The sequence below is a fragment of the Furipterus horrens genome, unplaced genomic scaffold (assembly GCF_987537825.1).
Source record: "Furipterus horrens unplaced genomic scaffold, mFurHor1.1.pri manual_scaffold_3, whole genome shotgun sequence".
Classification (NCBI taxonomy): domain Eukaryota; kingdom Metazoa; phylum Chordata; class Mammalia; order Chiroptera; family Furipteridae; genus Furipterus; species Furipterus horrens.
In genome coordinates, this window is record NW_028327173.1 from 97,331,014 (window position 1) to 97,352,416 (window position 21,403).

A 21,403-nucleotide genomic window follows, 5' to 3' on the forward strand; every position below is an offset into this window, starting at 1 on the left:
TGGGAGGTAGTGTGGACATTTTAATGATGTTAATTCTTCTAATCCATGAACATGGTATATTCTTCCATTTATTTGTATCCTTCTATGTTTCTTTCTTTAGTGCTCCATAGTACTCCAAGTACGGGTCTTTTACCTCATTGGTTAAGTTTATTCCTAACTACTTTATTTTTCTTGTTGCTATAGTAAATGAGATTTTTTTCTTAGTTTCTACCTCTGATATTTCATTGTTGGTATACAAAGTGCCTTCAATTTCTGAATATTGACCTTGTATCCCTCTATTTTGCCAAATTCACTTATTAGGTTAAGTAGTTTTTCACAGAGTCTGTAGGGTTTTCTATGTACACTGTCATGTCATCTGCAAATAATGACAGTTTTACTTCCTCCTTTTCAATTTGGATGGCTTTTATTTCTTGTCTGATTGCTGTAGCTAGAACTTTTGCATTCTTGTTTCTTTCTGTTCCTGGTGAATGTTTATTTCTGGCTTTGGCTTTTGTTCCAGATCATTGATTTGAATTCCAGCTTCTTTTCTTTCGCTGTTGGTTCTCTGTATATTTTTCTTTATTTTACTTCGTATAACCTTCACTTCTTTTATTTTACGGCATACTCAAACATTTTCTGAGCACCTTGATCACCAGTGTTTTGAACTCTGCATCTGACAAGTTAGTTAACTCTGCTTCATTCAGTTCTTTTTCTGGGGTTTTATTCTGTTCTTTCATTTGGGCCATATTTCTTTACCTCCTGAATTTTTCAGCCTCCCTGTGTTAGTTTCTGTGTATTGGGTAGAGATGTTTTGACTCCGTATCTTGGTAGTATGGCCTAATGTAGTAGGTGTCCTGTCAGTTCCAGTGGCATAGCCTCCTGTATCATCCAACTAGGTACTTGAGGTATGCCCTTCATGTGGGCTGAGTACACACTCCTCTTGTAGTTGATGCTTGGTTTCTTTTGTCATATCAATGGGAGGGATTTTCCCACTGCAAGGACTGGTTGTGACCACTGACCACCAACCTGCACTTTTCATTAAGGATTAGCTGTGCAGGGGCAGGGTGGTGATGCTCTGTTGTGGTCTGTTCCTGTCCACATCAGAGCATGGTTCTGGTGTTTCCCAGGTGGTGCAGGCCAAGGTCAACCCCTACCTGTGTTTTGCCGGGGGCACCCTTCCTGAGCTATAAGGCAATCTGAGATCGCTGCTACTTGTGCTGCGCTTAGAGATTCCAAGGCAAAGCCAAGCTGTGAATCTAAGCTGGCTGCTGCTAGTGCCAGGCCTAAAGCTCACTGAAGCCAGCTTTTGCTTATTTAATAGGATTTAAGAAGTTGTGAAGCATAACCCAAGACCAGCCATTAATATGGAAAGGCAGCTTGTGCGGGTCCTTAAGTTGGGTGGAGCAAAGTCTCTAGGGATCTCCAAGAAGGGTCAAACAGTGTGAGCCAAGTTGATAGAGTCTCAGATATGGCACCAGAGTGCCAGCTTTGTGGGGGGAGGGTTTAGAAAAAAGACAATAGCCTCCACTCACCTTGATGCCAGACCCTTCAGTTACTCCCTGTATATGACTCGTGCCTTTTAAGCTGTCCTGATGGTGGAGATCAGAGGGAGTGAGTCTGAGTATGTGAGTCCATGTGTGGGTTTTATTTTTAGAGGAACTATTTGGTACTCTAGCAGTTCCACTGACTCAATCCCTGCTGGTTTTTGCAGCCAGAAGTTGTGGGGACTTATCTTCCTAGCACTGGAGCTCTGGGCTTGGGGACCTGGCATGGGGCTGGTACTTCTTGCTCCTGTAATATCCCTCCCAAACTTTAATCCACCACATGTGGATGAGAGACCAGTCTGTTTTGTGTCTGTGCCCCTCTTACTTGTGTTGTAGGAGGTGGTTTCTTTAATTCCATAGTTGTAAGGCTTCCATTCAACTCAATTTCTGGCTGTTCTGGCTGTTCTGGCTGATGGTTATTCTATATTTTAGTTGTAATTCTGATGTGGTTGTGCGCAGAGGCTAGCCACATCTGCCTATGTCACCATCTTGACCAGATACTCTCCTTGGAGTTCTTTATAGTTCTTACTGAGCTTATGAGCATTCTTATAACTATTATTTTGAACGCAGTGTTTGATAGTTTCCTTGCCTCTATTTCATTTAGCGCTCTTTCTGGAGATTCCTCCTTTCCTTTCAGTTGGCGGTTGTTTCTTTGTCTCCCCATTTTAGGTGACTCTTCTTGTTTGTTTCTGCTTCTTAGATTGATTTGCTTTGACTCCCTGTCTTCTTGGTGTGACCTGTGGTAGGAGACCTGTGGGATTCAGTGGTGCAGTCTCTTTGATCTCCTGAGCTTGATGCTCTTTGGATGCCCTTTATGCTGTTTATATGGGCTCTCTGGTTGTAACTGGGTTTTGGTGGTTGTTGTGTCATTCTTTGGTGGGTCCTTCCCTCCAGCTGGCTGAGAGTCACTCTGACAACCATGTCTTGTATGCTATTGTACAGGTGCTTCCAGAACAAAACCAAACAGCCCAGGAAACAAACTGACACCCACAATCACACTATCAACAGCAAATGTGCCAGTGTTAGTAAATGTATAGAGATTGAGATTATTATAAGAAAGGAAAAACAAACATGAAGTGACTAACTGAAATAAAAATGATTTTGAGAGGGTATAGGGAGGAGCAATAATAATAGGGAATAGGCACAAGGTGAAGCGAGAAAGTAAAATTTACTTCATAATTAAAAAAGGGAGGGAAGAAGGTGGAATGGAGTAAGATAAAGGAGGCATATAGTATCAGGTTTAAACAGATATTTAAATGTAAATATATATATAGTGAGAGAGAAATAAAATAGGAACCGAATTGGAGAAAAAGATCCACCACAACACTATCAACAACAAATGAGCAAAGTATGTGGGATGGGAATAAAAGGGAAACAGGAATTAAAGAAAAGCTTAAGAGATGTCTAAAGGAAAGAGAAGTGTTTTTGAGAGGATAGAGGGAGAAGGAATACTAAGAGTGAGGAATGAAACTCAGACTAAGGGAAAAATTGAAATTTAAAATGAAAAGAAGAAAGGGCACCAGGAAGGCAAAATGGAGTAGAAGAGGGGAATGGTAAAATTTGAGGTTTGAAATTTAAAAAGTAGTGAAGATCTAGATATAAAATTGAAAAGATGCAACAATAACAACCATATCCACAACCAATGAACAAAGATTGATAAAGGTGGAGAGAGAACAAGGATATTTTAAGAATGGGGAAAAGAATATGAGGTGACTAATGATAAGAAAAATGGTTTTGAGAGGCTGGAGGGGGTAGAAAAAGTAAGAGTGCAGAATGGAAACCAGTTGTAGCAAGAGAGAAAATAAAATTAAAAACAAAAATAAAAAGTAGAAAGAAGGTAAAATAGAGTAAGAGAAGGGAGGAGCCAATTATGAGATTTGAAATCAACTATAATATAAAAACTAGTGTCCTAATAGGCACAAACTTGAAGGACAAGAAATGAATGTTAAAAATCTGTCCAGAGGAGAAGATAAAGCAAATCATCTAGAAAACTGCGATGGAATTTGTCTTAGTAGAGTCCAGTGTTTAGCACTGTTTTTTCTTTCTGGATCTGCCCCTGGTGATGTCAGATGGAGTCCCAGTCTGACCCTAGGCAGCCTGTTCGAGACTATCCACAGTCTGTGTCTATTTCCCTCCTTCAGTTGTTAATCTAGTCAATCTGTAATTAGCAGTCAGGCTTAAGAACCACAGGGTGGGGCAGAGTAATTCTGCAGGCAGTGCTTTTGGTTCTTCTCAGGCTGATGCCACTTGGAGGGGACTGCTCTACCTGAGCAAGATGGCTCCTGCAGTATGGGGCATGAATCAGCACAGGGATCCTGGCAGCTGCTCCCTCATTTCTCTCCCTAAAGCCACCATCCCCAGAATCTCTTCAAATGTCTCTAGTCTACTTCGCCCCCCTTTTGCCATAGCTCAGGGTAAGTGACTACAAAAGAAATTTTATGCATTGGCCCTTTAAGAGTCTCTCTATGACTCTAGCCATCTCTCCCTGGCAGACAGAAACCCTGCTACTTTTCACAGCTGGATGTTATCTGGGTTCCTTTCTGGCTCTGGTGATAGGAAGCCCAGTTTGGGGTTCACACCCCACACTTCTCATGGGGTACCCCCTGGCCACTGATATTTCCCTCCAGCACTTCAGCTGCCACCCGTGGGAGCCTAGCCAGCCATCTCACATCTCTTCTCACATCTCCTCTGCACTCCCTACCCATCACATTGTGGTGAAGCAGTTTCTTCTGTCTGTGGTTATAAGAATTCTCTCCAGCTCTTGTTCAATTGGTCATTTTGGATGACTTCTCCATAATTCAGTTATAATTCCAGATTGGTCCTGGGAGGAGGTCAGTGCAGTTTCTACTTACTCCTACACCATTTTGGATCTCATGACCATGCTTGATAGTACTTGAAGCGATCACTATATTTACCAAAAAAAGATACTTTATATTTAGCCAAAGTTCCCTCTATAAATCCTTCAGCTGAAGAAAAACCATGAATTCATTTTGCTTTAAAATCCAAGGCTACATCCAACCTTGTCACTGTGTGCAGCTTTGACAAAGACCTGTGTGCTGGTGTCAGCCTGGTTTCTCTTGACATGCCCCCTTTTTTTCTGTTAGATTTCTGTCCTGTACCTGCTTGAATCTCTCATCAACACAATAATCCAGCCAACAGTTTTAGTGTTTCTGGACCTCATAAAGGGAAAGCGTATTCTCTTCTTATGTCTATAATCAGTTTTTCTACAGGACACAGCCTCGTGCTCATCAAATGCATCTGCTTGACTGGAACAAGTCATATGCCCTAGGTTTGTTCTCATCTATTGTCAACCCACTTACTAAGGAGCAGGCTCTGAGGGAGGGAGTCTAGGTAAATAGGCTAATTACCTAGAATTTAGAGTCAGACTAACCTGGGTTTGAATCCACGCTCCTCTGCTCTGGAGTGACACTGCTGCCTCACTTTCCTCTGTACCATGAAGGATTGTTAAGAGGGTTAGGTTAAACAGTATGAGGTATGTAAAGTGTTTAACACAAAGAAGGGGCCAAATAAAAAAATGTTGTCATTGCTAGCTCTAAGGGATCCCCAGCTCCCCTAATTCCTAAACGAGTCATCAGGCCCATAGGCTTCACTGATCTCTGGAGCAGATGACAGCCAGGAGCTCTGTCACATTTGAGTCCAGAATGAGTGGCTGGGGGAGGGGGAAGGGAGGGATTGGAGGTGGTTCCCTGGCCCACCACAGAGGGAACCTCACTGAATAGCACCCTGAGTCAAGGCTGCCTGTGCCAGCAGCAGTCTCCAGTAGGTCAGTGAAAAATCTGCTTCCCCATTGTCACCACTACTTATCATACAAGTGCCTCAGAGACATGTAGCCTGGAAACATAAGGTACTATAGTTATCCACTTTACAGCCACAAGGTAACTGAAGCACTCAGTGTGACTTCTTGTATGTAACTATCTGAATGTCCAGGAGAGGTTTGAAGCCTGGCTCCCCCAGGGCCTGATGCAACATGTTACTATATAAATCAGGCTCCCACCCTCAGGGACTGGCCTCCTGCCTAATGCCCTATGCATGGAGCTATCCAGGAAGCATATGCCCAACCCCACTGGGCACAGATGCCATGGGACCAGGGCCAGGAGAGGCCTCCCACCACACTCTGCCACCTGTGTGCAAAGTCACCCAGCTTTTCTCGGGAGCAAAACCGAAAGTTCAGTGCTAAAGCTAAGCCAGACTGGAGCCCAGCTCAAGCAAAGTTTGAATGTGGCTGCTGCTGCTGCCACAGCTGCTATAACATGATTAGTCCTCAGGCAAGGAAATGCAACATGGAATCCACAGGCATTGACATGAGGTGCACAGCACCTGCCCAAGCACCACAGTTCTAGCAGAGCAGCAAATAGCAGCCTTGAACAGCAGCCTTCAGAGTCTTCCACCATGCCCTCATTTATAGATGAGGAAAGCTCGGTTACAGAATTCGTGGCAGGGCCAAAGCTACTCCTCACCTCTCTTTGCTCTCTTCTATGTCATTCCTGTTCCCTGTACAGAACCCTGGGAAGATCAGGCATGGGCAGACGTTTTCACTTAAGAAATCAAGCTAGGGAAGATGTAACAGTGGTGGTTAGGGCTGCTTTAAGTGACAGTATGTGGCCTCCCTCCTAGGCTGGTAGAGTCAGGGCCCAGGCTCTGAGCTCCTTCAGCCTAGAGGCTCTTGCGTCCACAGAGGTCTCAGTGAGCACCAAACTTCCAGGAGACTTCATGGGGCTGTGTCTATTCATGTGAATGTTGAATCCTGTGAATTGTCCTTGTACAGCACACTTGAGGTATAGCAGTAAAGCAAAGGGAAAGTAACTTTGAGCTGAGTCCCTCCCTAATCTTTATTTTGCCAACCTTCCAACCCAGACCAGCCCTTTATCGGTCCTAGCTCAATCTTTAGAACACCTCTCTTCCCCAAAACTCAAGAATCTTAGCACCTCAGAGTTGGTGTCACTTTGCAAAGATAGGCCTACTTTCTAGGCTAACATGCTTTCGTAGGATTGATAAGGCCAGCATTCTAGAACCATCCAAGACTCCAGTCTGTCTTTGTTCTTCTTTCTTGTGTTTATTTGCAGAGCACATCATGCACATCAAAAAAGACAAGGCTCCTGCTTGGCAGTTTTATCAAATTACTGAGCAGGAGCAACGATGTAGAGATGCAAACATTCCCCCTTGTGGTGTGAGCAATTCATCCCTTTATTTCCTCTGACATTTTGCAATGTATCTTCTCTGTCAGCTCTTAGCCCTTTAGTTATTAAGAATGATTGCACAGTGGCATACTACTCTGGAAATACTACATAGGAAAGAATTCTAACAGCAGAGTAGTGTCCTAAAGATAGTCCCAGGGATGAGAGGAGAAGAGCAGATTGATGGGTACAGTATAGGAGGCATTGTGGCTCAGCGTTATTGGTATGGTAGTGGATTATGTAACAAAGAGTGTGATGTTTATATTTTTGCAATCAATAATTTCTCACATCTGGATAGATCTGTCATTTCCAAAGAATTTTCACATACACTGGAGTGTTATTTTCAGCAAGCTGGCAGTGTGAGCCAAACTCTTGTTTTATCTGTGCACATTAAAGCCACACTTCATTGTGGGCAGCCATGAGCTCTGACTTGCGACCTTGTCAGTGAAGGCTGCTCTGAATGCAATCAGAGCACCTGCCAACAGTACTGTGCAGAGTGTCACACTTGGGAGTCCCCACCAAAGCTTTCATCAAAGTCAACCTGATTATTTTCCACTGCATTTTCCTGAAAGGATGTTATGATTTTCTAGATGTTTGGTGGCCGGTGATAAATCAGGCTTTTATGATGTCATGTGAAAGGCCACCTCTCGGACTTCCTCCTGCAACAAGCCATAGATTAAAAGCAGGACGTGCTGATCAGCATAGTGGACACAGTTTGACTTAACCCTTTCCTTGTTTGCCCTAAGGCACAGCTGAAGCTGTCCACTAGCTAGGGTCATGGAATAAGGTGAGCTGCCTTTCCCACACCTTCCTTTCACACGAATACAGGTGGGGCTTGTGGACACAGAGCTACTTTCTCTGAATTAATCAGACTTCCTCATCTAAGAAGCTTTGGCATCAAATTTCAAAACAAGACAATATGTTTTATGGAATGGTATAAGAGATCATAGCTGATTTTATAAAAGTAATCTCTTTAAGGAGTCTCTGTTTCATAATCATGAAAATGAGAGGTTTCCTTGAAAAGGAGATAGTATCTATTGCTGGTGGATTGTGATAAAATGTTATACTTTGCTGGTAGCATTGTAAATTCATATAATGTACTTGAAAACAATAAAGAGATTCTCATTCAAGCCAAAATCCAACAAGTTCTTTATGAATTCTCACTTTCCCTCACCCCTACATCCAATCCATCAGCAAGTCCTCTTTCTGCTGTGCCTCCAAAACAGGTCCCAAATTTATCCATTTCTTTCCATCTACCCATTCTCACCACTGCCCCTCCAGTTCAGTCTGCCACCATCGCTCACAGCCTCTATGGCCACTGTCTCATCTAGTCTCCTCTACTACACAGCTCCTCTCTAACCTAGCACAGTGCCCACAGTGAGGTCGGAAATGTCCAGCAGAGTGTTTGCCTGCAGTTCTTAAAGCCTCCCGCAACTCAGAGCAAAACCCTAGCTCCGGACTTTGTGTAGCAGGCTAATAAAGGACTGTACATTTCGAAGTAAAGCAGGTTCTTTCTCTGTAGATGAATAGATCTTTATACCACATACACCCCTACAGAGAGAGAGAAAAAGAGAGAGGAAAAAGGGGGAGGGGGGATTTGGTAAAAACTTTTTTTAAATTCTAGCAAGTTTCAATGCTATGTCCATTTTCTGACAGCTCATAGAGAGGAGGCTCCTTAGTCAGCAAGGTAAGTTTGTGGTTACAGTTTCACTTCAGCCAGGAGGAAGTAAAGGATGGAACACCATCTCAGGAGCCCTCAAGAAGCTGAATGTGTCCCCATTTGGCCAGAAGAGGAGCATCTCTTCCACTTCACACCCCAGGAATTGCCAGAGCAGCAGGACAGATCCCTGACCTCTGGGCCCTGGACCCTAGACCTAATCCCTTAAGAGTAACCAGATGTTTCTAGGTTGGGTGATCCAAACACATCAAAGAGTGGCAGATTATTTAGGAGGGAAAGGGGTTATGCTTTAGAGTTGGAGCATGGTAGGCAAAAATAACTCACACACCCTTTATGAAACATAGCTAGAAATCAGTCTCATATTTACTTTCAAAAATTAGATTAGTGTCAGAAAAATCAGACTCTGAACTACGTCAAGTTGAGTTAGCCAGGTTTATAATGGTGGCCTACCAACTGCAGATGCTCTAAGCCTTAGGATCTAAGGAACAATCAGTGATGAGAGAATAAAGTCTGTGACAACATGGCTTTGCTAAGAAAGGCCTGGGCCCTATGAGAGGGACTACCCAGGAGGCTAGATGTAATCTGACTGACCATTTTTACTGCTCCAACCTTCAATCCCCTCTATCACACTGTCCAGACTCAGTGGCCTTCTCTCTGCTCCTCAAACTGAGTGAATTGCTCCCTAAGGCCTCTGCGCCAAAAGACTACCCCAGGTCTTCTGTGACTGGCTTTTTTCTTGTCATTCAAATCTCTGATCAAATGTTACCTCTTTAGAAAAGCCTTCCCCACCCAACCCTCCCACTCTTCAGCAAGTTCATTTCCTCTTCAGTCTTCTGTCCAGTTCTCCCCGGGGAATGATCTTATTCATGTCTCCTGTATCCTTGACTGTCTCTCCCTTCTGGAATGTAAGCTCATAAGAATGGCCTTGTCTTGTCTAAGGTGGCTTCCCCATCCCCAGCATCTAAAGGAGTAAATGTTTGACAGAAAACAGTCAAGAGCATGTGAAATGATTACAATAATTGAAGGAAAGCAGAATACAAAATTGCATACTTTGGTTACCACTATTCAAAAAATGATCTAAAAATAAAAGTTGGGTTGGAATGCAAGGGTAAAAGTAACATGTAAGTATGAACGAAAAACCACAAGACACCCCAGTTTAAAATATTAGATTTTCACCCATAATGTTACTATAAGAAATTAAGAGAATAGCTTTTCCTACAACTTAGTGATAAAGGCAACAATAGCTAGCCTTAACAAAAAACCGTATGTAATTAATTAGAACTACTTCTAGCGCCTTTCCGTGTATAATCTTGGGTTCTCACAACATCTCTCCATGATAGGCTGTGTTTTCTCCATTTTAAAGATTTAAACCCTGGGGCTCAGAAACATTGAGATACTTGTCCCCCAACGTCATACAGCTAAGTGGTTGAACCACAATATGAGGCTAGGTCTCTCCATTAATGTCTCTATTATTAGTGTCTACTCATCTTTTGTTATTAAGATAGAATTTAGGTAAAGTAAAATGCACTGCATAGTCTGATCTGCTTTGACAAGTATGTACATTCGTGAATCCTGCACTCCCATCAACATAAAAACATTACCCAAAAGTTCCTTCATGCACCTTCCTGTTGATCCCCTTCCCTGACCTGATTTCTCTCACCATCAATTTGGTTGCCTGTCCTAGAACTCTCTATATATTGAATCATACAGTATATAGTCTTCTCTGTCCATCTCTTTCATTCAGAATTGGAGTATGTTGATATTTCCATATGTTGTTATAGTCTTTATTATTTAGAAAACTGCTTGCCACTGAAACTAATATCGTCGTCGTCGGCAGCCGTCTGTCTCGAGAGACGATGGTGTAGCTTCTTAAGAGTCTATCTGCACCGCCGAGAATGGCTGTGCAGTCCGACTCGGGAGTGACACGGTATCTGTCTCCTCCCGTGTTAAATCGACATCTTGCGATGACGCTGGAGTGTCCTCTCCAATGAAGCTGAAGCTACAGAGCCTGGGCAGGGTGATATGGAGGGTCTGCTGTTGCCCATGCAGCAGAGCCCCCTCTCTTCGCAGCTGAAGGGTCCAAGGGAAAGACGGAGTCAATACAGCTTGGCTTCAGGTGCGCCGCAGGAGTTGCCGGTGTTGACTACAACGTCAAACCACCTTAGGGACTCCGGCTCCGGATTTTCTGTCGGGGTTTACTCCCTTAGCCTTTCCCCTGAAGAGGTATGCCGCAAGGCAGCGGAGGTTTTTTGGAGTCAGAGTTTTCCTTCTCTGATGTGCCCTGACTGGAAGATCGAACCAGCGACACTTAGCTCGCAGGCCGACGCTCAATCCACTGAGCCAAACCAGCCAGGACATCTGAAACTAATACAGCATAAAGTATATTGCTTAAGTACTTTCTAGGGAGGGTTTGTCCTACTGAGCATTGTGAATGCTGGACTAAGAACCAGAAACCCTGACTTTTAGTATAAAACCCTACCCTGGCTTTGTGACAGTATTGATATCTCTATAGGTGCATTCAGGTATAGGATTATACTTCTCTTACAAAGATAAAAAAGAAAGAATGCCAGGTAACCATGTAGTATAGATACCCGGCAGCCTGGTAAAACTCTCTATTAACAATGATAATAGGAAATTAAATGAATGAGTAAACAAAATCATAGAAATCCTAAAAATCATATTAATACTCATTTTTTCTCCTTGCCTCTAAAAAACCTTACTAACAAATTTCATAGTAGTTGTCTTAATTTTCCTCCAAATATAAAAGTGCCCAGAGAAACAACCAAAAAGCGAGAATTTGGATGTGGTAAGTTCCCTGGTTAGTCCTAGAGTTTAAGTTACTGAGGGAATGAATGTTAGAATGAGTGTGTGGATGTACATTTGAATGACCCTGTCTTGTCATTTCTATTTTGGTTGGGGAGAAGGATGGATGGCTAGACGGCTGGATGGCAGAATGGGAGGGAGTGGGGGAGGGAGAGAGGGAGGATTATTGAAGTGAAGTTTCTTGGATTTGAATGAATTAATGTGTTATGTAAGGAGAGAAAAAACCCAAAGGAAAAAATATCCCATCTATATTATGGAGGCATTCACATTATTTACAATATTCTTTAGTACTAATGTTCAAAGGGAGTGGGAGAACATTTTCTAACAAACTGGAACAGAACAAGCTTAAGGAAAATCGCCTTCATCTTGATGGATTCCGGGTCACCTGCGGTCTGAGCCAGGCTTCCTGGATGAGAAGGTCCTTCCCTCAGTGTGCAAGCTGAAGATAAGCCAAATGACGAGTTGGGCTGGAACCCCTACAGATACTTTGTACAGTGCTTTCATCCTAGGAAAGAGGCCATCTGACACAGATACAAGATCTCTTGAGTTGCATTATGAATGTGAACGTGCGGAGGTTAATTAACTGATGTGTATGAAGTGCTTTGAGGGTAAAAAGTATTAAGTGGCAAAAGAAAGCAGCCTGTGTCTCATGCCCCAGAATGCCACTAGCCAATTATGTCACAAGATCTTTAATCAGTACACTTAAAGGTGCTTTATCTCCTTTCCTCGGGGTTTGTGTCACCTCCTACCAGCATGGATAAGTCTTTACACCCTGGATCCAGTTATTATTAACAGTAACCAGTAATTTCCAACAAAGATGGTGCTGGCTTTGAAGCCTGGAATGCTGAGGTCACTAACATCTTATCTCTCTCTCTCATTAACTGACCCTGCACCACAACTGTGAGTCAGCCCCCATATCAGCTGGTTAGGGAATAAGTCAGAATCAAGAGGGCCCCAGTTACAGTACTTAATCTGGCCTTCCCCAGGTTGATATTCCTTCAAGTACCGGGGATCAAGAAATAATGCTAACCAAAAAAATTAACTCTACAATTATAATTATAGATGTAGAACAGGTACAGAAAGATACAGTATCTCATAAATGTGTACTACACAAGACTACACCCTCAAAATCTTATTTTATTTAAAGCAACCTATTAAACACCCACCTATAAGTAGATAGCTCCCCAAAAACTACCAGATACAACTTCTAAAAAATACTTTTCTCTGCTGAGCCCACTCAAACCAGAGCCTGGTTGAACAGGACAGACCCCAAAGGCCCACAGGGCCCAATGGTGCTGATGGCTAGAGTGTTCTTGGGACTTTACTCCAAAGGTGCCCTGCTTCTCTGCCCTTCATGTGTCTACAGAGGAGAGCAGACTACTGTTCTTGTCTCTAAACATCTCAGGCATGTCTGCTGAAAAGGATTTCCTCCAGAATATTTTTAAAACTCTATTTAAAAGGGAATTGATGTGTTTGTGTCCTGTATTTCTCCTATATAATTGTGTTGTCTGTGTGTCTTATAGAGCCCTTCTTGCCTAACTACATTTCTCTTTATGCTAACTATATTTTAAAAACACAAATGAGAAAAAGGTGTATCTATATGTAGGCTGCACTAAAAATGACAATAATTAGGTTATCCCTTTATAAAGTGAATACTTTAAATTTAAAAAAAAAAATTAGGCTTCATTTACAAGTGGACACATAATGAAGACAACATTCTCATTCACTTTCCAAGAAAGCTCCACCATGCTAGGTGACTTTTCCATCAGTGTCTGGAGCATACATGTAGGTGGATTTCTTTCCCTTTGGTAGCTCTTAATAACTACTGATTCCAAATGACAAATTCTACCAATTGAAAATAAGTGGTTCCCAGCCAAGAAAAATTGGATCAAGCGAGGGGTCACAGGATCCTGGAGACCACCCACCCCACCCCCCAGACACTGCCCAGGAGGTCAGCACAGCACATCCTGAGTCATAACTAATGGGGTTCACGTGTGAGGCCACCAGCAGAGGTGACAGTGTCACAATGTGAGGGCTCGGCCAGGGTTTCAGGTCAGGGAACACGTAGGTTTCCCTGTGCTGATTGCCTCCCAGTGGCCTCTGCCTGGGTAACTGAGGATGGGGACACCATGCAGGGCGAGCTCACTCTGTTTGCCAGTTTATCTCCACTGTCAGAATGCTTGTTGGAGCCGATGCTGACTGACTCAATTTCCCTGAGGCTGAGACCAAAAATTGTTTGTGCTCTGATGGCATTCTGTCAGCCCTGCTGATGGACAGTCCCACTGGTCCAGTTTCCTCAGCAGACAAGACGGCCCGCTGTTTTCTCCATGTCTTTTATCACCCCTTGTCATTAAAGGAGATGTCTGGCTTCAACTTCAATTTGTGCTGATATACAGCAGTAAACGGGAAGAGAAAAGGGAAATGTTTCTTACTGTTATTTAGGCCACTGCGTTTCTTACTGCTCTGAGATTATCTCCCTCTGTGCAAAGGTTTTGATCAAAGGACGTGTTTATGAGCATCTGAATTTAAACTATGATAAGAGACAATATATTGCACAATTTCTGGGGGAGTTTTCAGACTTCATTTTTCCCCCCATTCTTACTGACTCTCAGCTGCATATCTTGACTCCTGAGTGGGATATTGTTTGAAGCTTTTTCCATTTTACTGAAGTTTTTCAGTTGGGTTTTTTTGTTTGTTTTTTTGTTTTGTTTTGTTTTTTGAGAAGTTTTGTCTTTCTAAAAAGAAGCATTTCCCCAAGAGTAAATCTTTCCTGCTCACTCTCCATTAGCATAAAGTTAGATCAGGAACCAAATTCATTGGCATTCTTTTATTCCCTTGGAGCCTGAGCTATTCCACAATTTTGCTTTTTTAAGAAAAGTGGAAGGAAAGAAATGAATGCCAAGTGTGCTCCAGCTCCATAGCTTAGATTCTTGACAATGTTTAACCAGGGTTCTCATCAGTCTTAATTTTCCTTATTAACATCCCCTGTCTATACATCTCCTTTTTCATAGCACTTGAGTCAATTTCTTTCAATATGCACATTAGAAATTTAACAACATCCTGCCAAAGAGGCTCACGCTCTTAAAATATTTCTCCACCTAAACAGATGCCCTTTGCAAACCTTACAAGCATATCTGTTGAGGGAACATGGTATCCAACAAATAATTTGAAATATTAAAAATTTTGCAGGGCAATCTCAACAAAAGAGAAAGAAAAAAAATGAACCTGTAAACTTTGAAAGATATGTAATACAGTGTACTTAATAACATTCCCCATAATAATTTTAGGGAAAGTGGGTGGGTATCAAAGGGATTTAATGTGTTAAATAATAGTCAAAATAAAATAAAATTGGGGGAGTGAAATAAAACTAACCAGTGTCATTTTTTAAAGCTGTGTTTTATCTTGATGGAGATGAAAAGGTACCCAGGAGACTTGAGGAGAGGGGACTATAGTTAGAGTAGAAGATAATAGCACAGCATGACCTCTGCTTTCCTGGACTTTATGTTAACTACTGTGGGCTCAGAAACTGGCTTAATGACTTTTCCAGGATTTGGTCTGGCCTTTTATCAGTGCACTATAACAAGAACATACGCCAGGAAAGCTTGAAAAATTGCTGCAGCAAAACCTTCCCTCCTGTTGCTGCTATTCGCAGCTTTGACCACTGGCCTTGGCCTTTAGGGTTTACGTCTAGACAAAGAGAGGACAACTCCTAAAGGTCAAACAAGTCAATAGTAGTCAGGGACTCTGAGAAAAAGAAAGGGGTTCTAGGCATCTGGACATATACATTTTCTCTTGCTCATGCTGTTTTGCTGCTATAAAATGCTCAGCTAACCTTAATTGAATTTGACAATAATAAAGCACATGTTGTAACTGTATAGCCCACCTAAAGAATAGCAATGGAAATGGTGAAGACACCAGAAGCCAGAGTTCAGGAAATGTCATATTCACATAGAAATGCTTTAAATTTTTCTAAGCTTTATTGTCTTTTTTAGAGAAAGGTTCCAGACCACCCAGTGCACAAAGTCCATTTTGGAAACTGCACATAAAGTCATCACTTTGATTCAGCTTTTGCCCCTGTCATCAAACAAAGAAGGAACTGGACTTTCAAAAAAGAATAATAAAACAGATGAACTCATTCTTCTGTCTCATCGTTAGGAGCTGATCACACCCTAGTGGAGAGGACTTGTGAAATTTAAAAGGAAACTATATTTTGGCCTAATTTTCCTCTCCCCACCCCAATGCTCTACACAGTCCTCTAAGGAGAGCAGTTGCTGGTGTCCTTATAAGAATACAGCCTCCACAATATCATTTCTCTTCAAGCTAGCAGAAAACTTATTTTAAGAAGCGAAGCCTTTCCATGTCCTTGTTGTCATTGCAGAGCCAAGTGCACTCCCATGCCAGGCCCTCTCCGTGCCACCTTGCAAACAAAATCATTTACTATCTCTTTTCTCCAAAGGACACACAAGAACAAGTAAGAAGGTCCTTCAGGAGAAATGAAGTTTAAAATAGTCTGGGATGTTCGTAATCTTCCCCTAAAAACTGACTGGGGCACGGGCACATGGAACTGCTCTAGAAGCTAGCTCAGTTGCATCTGGCATAAGGAAGCGCTGTTTTGTTTTGATGGTACCTCATCCTTTCCCTTCACAAGGTCTTTTGGTGTAATTAAGTTTCAGGGAGACAGAGCCTTGGCAGGAGGTTAAAGTAAGCTGCTAGACTGGAATGTAGGAGTTGGGCTCAAAACTAAATTGGGAAGTTTAACTGGGTACGTCTCTGGTTTCAATGAAATACTTTTACAGAGTATGGTAGCAATGTCTGTTCCTAAGTTTTTGAAAACCATTTTTCTTTTGCCTTAATTGTAGTTCTCTAGTTGTTTTTATATTATGAGCTACTTGTAGAAAAATACAGGAAACATAATTACAATACAAAGCTCCCTTTCCCAAGCCTGCTGAGATCATTTGAAGCCAAACTTGGTTTTAGGGTTTTGCTAACTATAAGTTCAGAGCCATGAATTGCATCCTATGCAATGCTGGTTGATTTACAGCAAGTGTTATGTGATTAAACAATCACCAGTTTCTCCAAGCTGAGTAACTGCTATAGAATTGGAGGGCCATGTTGCTTCATGACGCCACCTTTCACAGCTCCCTCTGGGGAAAAAGGATGGATATCTTTGTGTGACTCTTAACAGTAAAATAGAAGTTTTGTAGAAGTATATACAAGTCTATTTAGGGAAAGGAAAGAAAAATTCATTCATTTTCCACTTATATTTCCAGTTCCATGTAGCACTGGGTTAAATTGCTAATTATTAATTTTTGTATCCTACTTTTCCTGAAGAATCTGTACATGGACTTCCAGGCCAGCAGAAATAACTTGTTTTACTATTATTAATACTCTGGAGAGGAAATCAGTAATTCATTGTATTGTGAAACGGAACACCTTTGGAAGTTTGATTTATTCAACCCTAAAAAGTCATGGTGGATGTTGAGAATGAGAGTTGTTGAATGTACTCTGTTGGAGCACAATTTCAAGCAAACAGTACAGATATTCAGAAATGCATCCAGACACCCTATGGTAGGAAAAGTGTACCAGAGAGGGTGAGAACACAGAGTGCCCTGCAAAGCAGGTCTTGCCCTGCTCCTCTAGCCTTGCCACTGTGAGTCCATAACAAATCCTCTAGGGCTGCCTCCCTCAGGGAAGTCTGAGGGAAATGGGTGGGCAAGGCTTTTAATTGCAGCCACATTATCTGTTCCTTTCAGTTGATGTAACTGGTAGCAAAAATAGTGTCTTAATGAGATATTTACCTTGTCTGAAATCCAGTGACTTTTATATTGCCTTCACATTCTTCTGTTTTGAGTACTCATATCTTGTGTACTATTTGCTGAATACATTTGTATATGAAAAAGCTAAATGTTATCTTAACCCAAAAATGATCAAGTACTTTTCTTTTTTCTTCTTTCCTCCTTTTATTCTTTCTTTGTCCCCCACCCTCCTTTTTTTTCTCCATCCCTCCCTTCCTTCCTTTTTGTAAATCATCTTGAAATTCTCATCTCAATTTTCTTCAGAGAGCTGAAATATGAATTGGTGAGTGAGGGCTGAGATGCCGGATTAATTTATTCTCCTAGTTTTCTTTAGCAAGTTTTCCTTCCAAGTAAGTCTTTTAAATGGATGGAAACTCTCGGAAGCTCTGGTGTGTTTGCAGTTTCTGCTCTCACTGGTAACAGCTGAGCAAGCAGTCCCTACCAGTCTTGGGCAAACTGTTGTATAGTTTTTAATATTTTGATAAGGCCCTGTCAGATGGGATGAGAAACTCAATTATGAGCAAATGGTGGCCCCACCCTCCTGTACAGGAGCTGGAGGTTCGTTTGAAAATTAATTTGATCCTCCAACGGAGGGGTTAGAGGACACTGCGCAACAGCAGGGCTTGCTCTTCACAGCAGTGTTTTCAAACTGCCAGTTGCATCTCATTAGTGGGTCGAGATGAGCATTTTCTACAGAATGGAACAGAACCGAACTGAATAGAAAATACTGTAGATAGGGCTCCTGAAAGTCAGCGTGAGGACTGCTTCATGAAGCTTCAGTTTCGTTTGGAAGAACTTCGCAGGCTGGAGTTAACTGTGGCTGAGTAGTAAGAGGGGCGCAGAGCCCCGCCTGGAACGACGTACCCAGACCGCGTCTCCAAGCCGCTGCTGGAGGTTTGGGGCTGACGCGGGGGCGTCCCTGCACGGAAAGGAGCTGGTGGAGGTGGAGCAGGGGAGCTGTGATTTACTCACTTCTCTCTCTTCTTGCCCGGGAAATGTAGTAATTCGAAACAGTTCTAACAGTAGCGTCCCTGTCAACTTCATGTGTATATTTTAAAGTCACTGAGCGCCCGTGGGACGCGGTGGACAGGAGAGCTGGGCGGGCTGTGGACGGACAGCTGTCACAGCCCTCACCCGGCTGTGCAACACATTCTCAAACGCAACCTTCGCAAGATTTACAGCTCCCAAAGCCAAGACAACTAGCCCTGCGGGGACCAAAAGGAAGCAAGCGGGAGCCTTGAGCCCGGACAGCCTCGGGAGGACAGGGGTCCCCGCGGCTTCAGACTGCTACCCCTGACCAGCCTGTTTCTCTCTCCCTGCACCCCTTAGGACTTTCTGCAAGGAGACTGCACCAAAGCGAAACAGAAGCTGAACTGGAAGCCCCGGGTTGTTTTTGATGTAAGTGTCCTTTTCATGGTAGGGCCCTGGGCCCGCTCGATGCAGGGCTAGTCCAGGCCCAGTCCCGCGGGAGAGTGGCCGCCCGGGGGCCGCCGGGCGCCCGAGGTGCCCGGGACGGACGACAAGGGGACAGGGTGGACGCTGCCGCGGGAGTGGAGGTGTCGCCAGGGGAGAGTGACAGAAACCCTATCCTTACCGCTCAACCCCTGTCCCGGGTCCCAGGAGCTGGTGCGGGAGATGGTGGACGCCGACGTGGAGCTCATGAAGAACAACCCCAACGCCTGAGAGCAGCCGCCCAGCCCGAGCTGCCCCGCTGGCCATCGACAACTAGCCCGCGTGGGGGCCCTAAGAGCGGTCCTGCGAGGGGCGTGCCTTTTGCACTTCCGACGGTTGCTAGAGACCCTCGCTGCCACTATGCAGTGGTCCCGCCAGCAGGCCTGGGGCTACTCAGGTTTGCAGCAGCCGGGACTTGGCACTCCCGGTTCAGCCCACTTTCCTTTTGTCTAGGCCTCTTCCGAATGGTTTTATGAAATCAACAAGATGTTTTAATCACATGTTCACTTTACTTGAAATTGTCATTAGACAGCTGAAATTGTGAGGCTTTTAAATGCTTTTTCTTTTTTCTTATTAAAAATGGACTTCTTGTGAACCAGCAGTGGGAGTTGATGTCCATGTTTCTCAAAGTTATAAAAGCGGCTATAAGGGCCGCAAAACAATACAAAACAAAAACTTCTGATCTATGCCTTGGAGTGAAATAACTTCCTTCAGGCCTGCACCCTTTTCAGAGAGCCCCTGCTGGCAGACCCCTGCCAGGCCTGAGTCCGACATGTCCAGAGCGTCCTCCTAAGTCTCTGCCTGGGACATTTCTTTCTCCCTCTCAGTGACAATAAGCCACTCTATCCAGCCGATTTGGAAACCCAGTTCCTGCAGAAAGGAGGCATTCACACCCCCTCTGGTCTCTGCTAACTATAATTAGAACTCATGGGGCTCCAATCATCTCAAAAGAAGGCTTCAGAAATAGAGGGGGTTTAGAAGAAGAAACCTGAAGGTAAGTAAATATTGTTGGAACATTCCATGCCAAAGCCCCTGGGTTACCCAGAGGTCTCTAAGCCCCTGCTTGTCCATGTGGTCTAGAATCTTACACAATACTTATTTTCAACATCTTCTCAGTACTAGGTCACTTTTTAAGTCTAATTTTGATTTAGTCATTCAACCAATTTATATTAAGTGCCTAATATATGCCAGATACTGTGCCCTTCAACTATATCAGTGTTAATTAGAAATTATACTAAAGAGGCTTTTAGGCTGGGCCTCAGATCATTGAACTCAGTTTCACTGAGTGCATCATTTAGGAGGCGTGGCTTTGACCTCAGGTATGTGCTCCTGAGCCATGGACAGTGTATCTGCATAGCTTAAAGCAGGTGGGCACACAAACATATGGAATCAACAAGCAGCAAACAAGGATTTGTGTACAGGTGGATACCTCTGCATAAAATACAATATTTTGCTGTAAAACAAATTAGGTCAGGACTCTTCTTCCCCTCATTTCCCCTCCAAGGAAAATAAAATAAAACTTTATAGCAAATGGAATTCCAGCTTTTACCCATGGTCCTGTGAGTGTGGGTGAACTGTTCCTGAATGTCTTCACCAGCAGGTTTATGGTCTGGGGGAGGATCCAGGCTCCAACGGCTGTCGGCAGGAAAGAGGGCTCTTTGTGTGGCTGCCTGAGTTGCTGCGACAGCATGCTGGCCAGGGCCAGCCTCGGCTTTGATGGAGCAGAACTAGGGTGACCTGAGCTAGCTGCACCACCCCCCTACCACCCCTTCTCAGAAGCTGCCCCAGGACGGGCCTTCTCCCAATCGGGGATGCTGCTAATTGGAAACAGATGGTCCCTGGCAGACAGGGCCTCCAGGACTAGGCAGGCTGGTGGGCACACATACGCGCACACACATACATACTTACACACTGTCACTCACAGATTTCAATACATACATCCAAACACTCACAAACACAAGTACCTACAAACACGCCATCTCACACACTCACACACATTCACTCACTTGCAAACACAACTCACAAACCTATCACACTGTCACACGCACACTCACAAATAAACACATTCATATACATTCCCCTTAGCCTTGACTTAATAGGCACCTCCTCGCCTCCTGTGACCCGCTGAACCCTCTACCTCATCCCATACACAGGCATGGAGAACATTTTAGGGACTCTAGAGATTGCAGTGGCCCTATTCAATTCAGTGTGTTGGGGATCGTTAGCCTAAAGACGTAATAAGCTCTTCAGTGAAGAGCAAGAGAGATTCTAGGTAGGGATTTAATGGGATTCCAGTGGAGTCAAAATGTTAAATTACTCTTCTCAAAATGGCCAGGAGAATCAGTTTTTGAAGGACACAAAAAGTATTTCTTGTTGCAACCTTCTCTCTATTACTGAGCCCTCAATGGGGAGCAGGGAGAGGAAAGTCGTTTGGCTTCTAGGCCTCACTGTGTATGTAAAAGGGAAAAAAAGAAAACAAATTTGATTATTTCTGTGTTTCCTGTGCCATGAATTTCATTTTAGACATTCTTCAAGACAATTATTCTATCCTAAATCTCAACTCAATTTCAGTGAACTTACTTTCTCCTTTTCTCTGCTCTGCCAGCTTTGCTGTTCATTTTAGATATGATAAAATATGTTCTATCTCGATTTTGTTAAGTTAGAAACTGAGAGTTAAATTTTCAGTACACTCATAATAGCAAAGCTCCTTGGGAAACTCGGAAACTCGATTTCAGGTCTATAATATTACTCCAGTAAACCAGTACAAGATTGGGTAGAACCCTTGCCCCCATTGGTCGGCTGCTGGCAAATGAGACCTTCCCTGCATTGTTAAAGGTTGTAGCAGGAGACAACCTTTGAAATTTCATTTCAAAATAACCTTAAACTTATTGTTTACAAATAACTTTCTAAACCCCCAGAAAAAGCCTCAAAGCACCC

The 21,403-nt window shown here is 43.3% G+C and overlaps 1 protein-coding gene across 1 annotated transcript in view; it reads left to right on the forward strand.

Annotated features, from left to right (window-relative positions):
* Positions 1–18,959, forward strand: part of GMDS (GDP-mannose 4,6-dehydratase) — a 747,100-nt gene extending 728,141 nt beyond the window's left edge. Inside the window, exons 10-11 of the mRNA XM_090269913.1 lie at positions 18,344–18,412; positions 18,635–18,959. Coding sequence (XP_090126039.1) covers positions 18,344–18,412; positions 18,635–18,697 — 132 coding nt within the window. The 3' untranslated portion in view covers positions 18,698–18,959. The remainder of the gene's footprint in view (positions 1–18,343; positions 18,413–18,634) is intronic.
* The last annotated feature ends 2,444 nt before the right edge of the window (positions 18,960–21,403 follow it).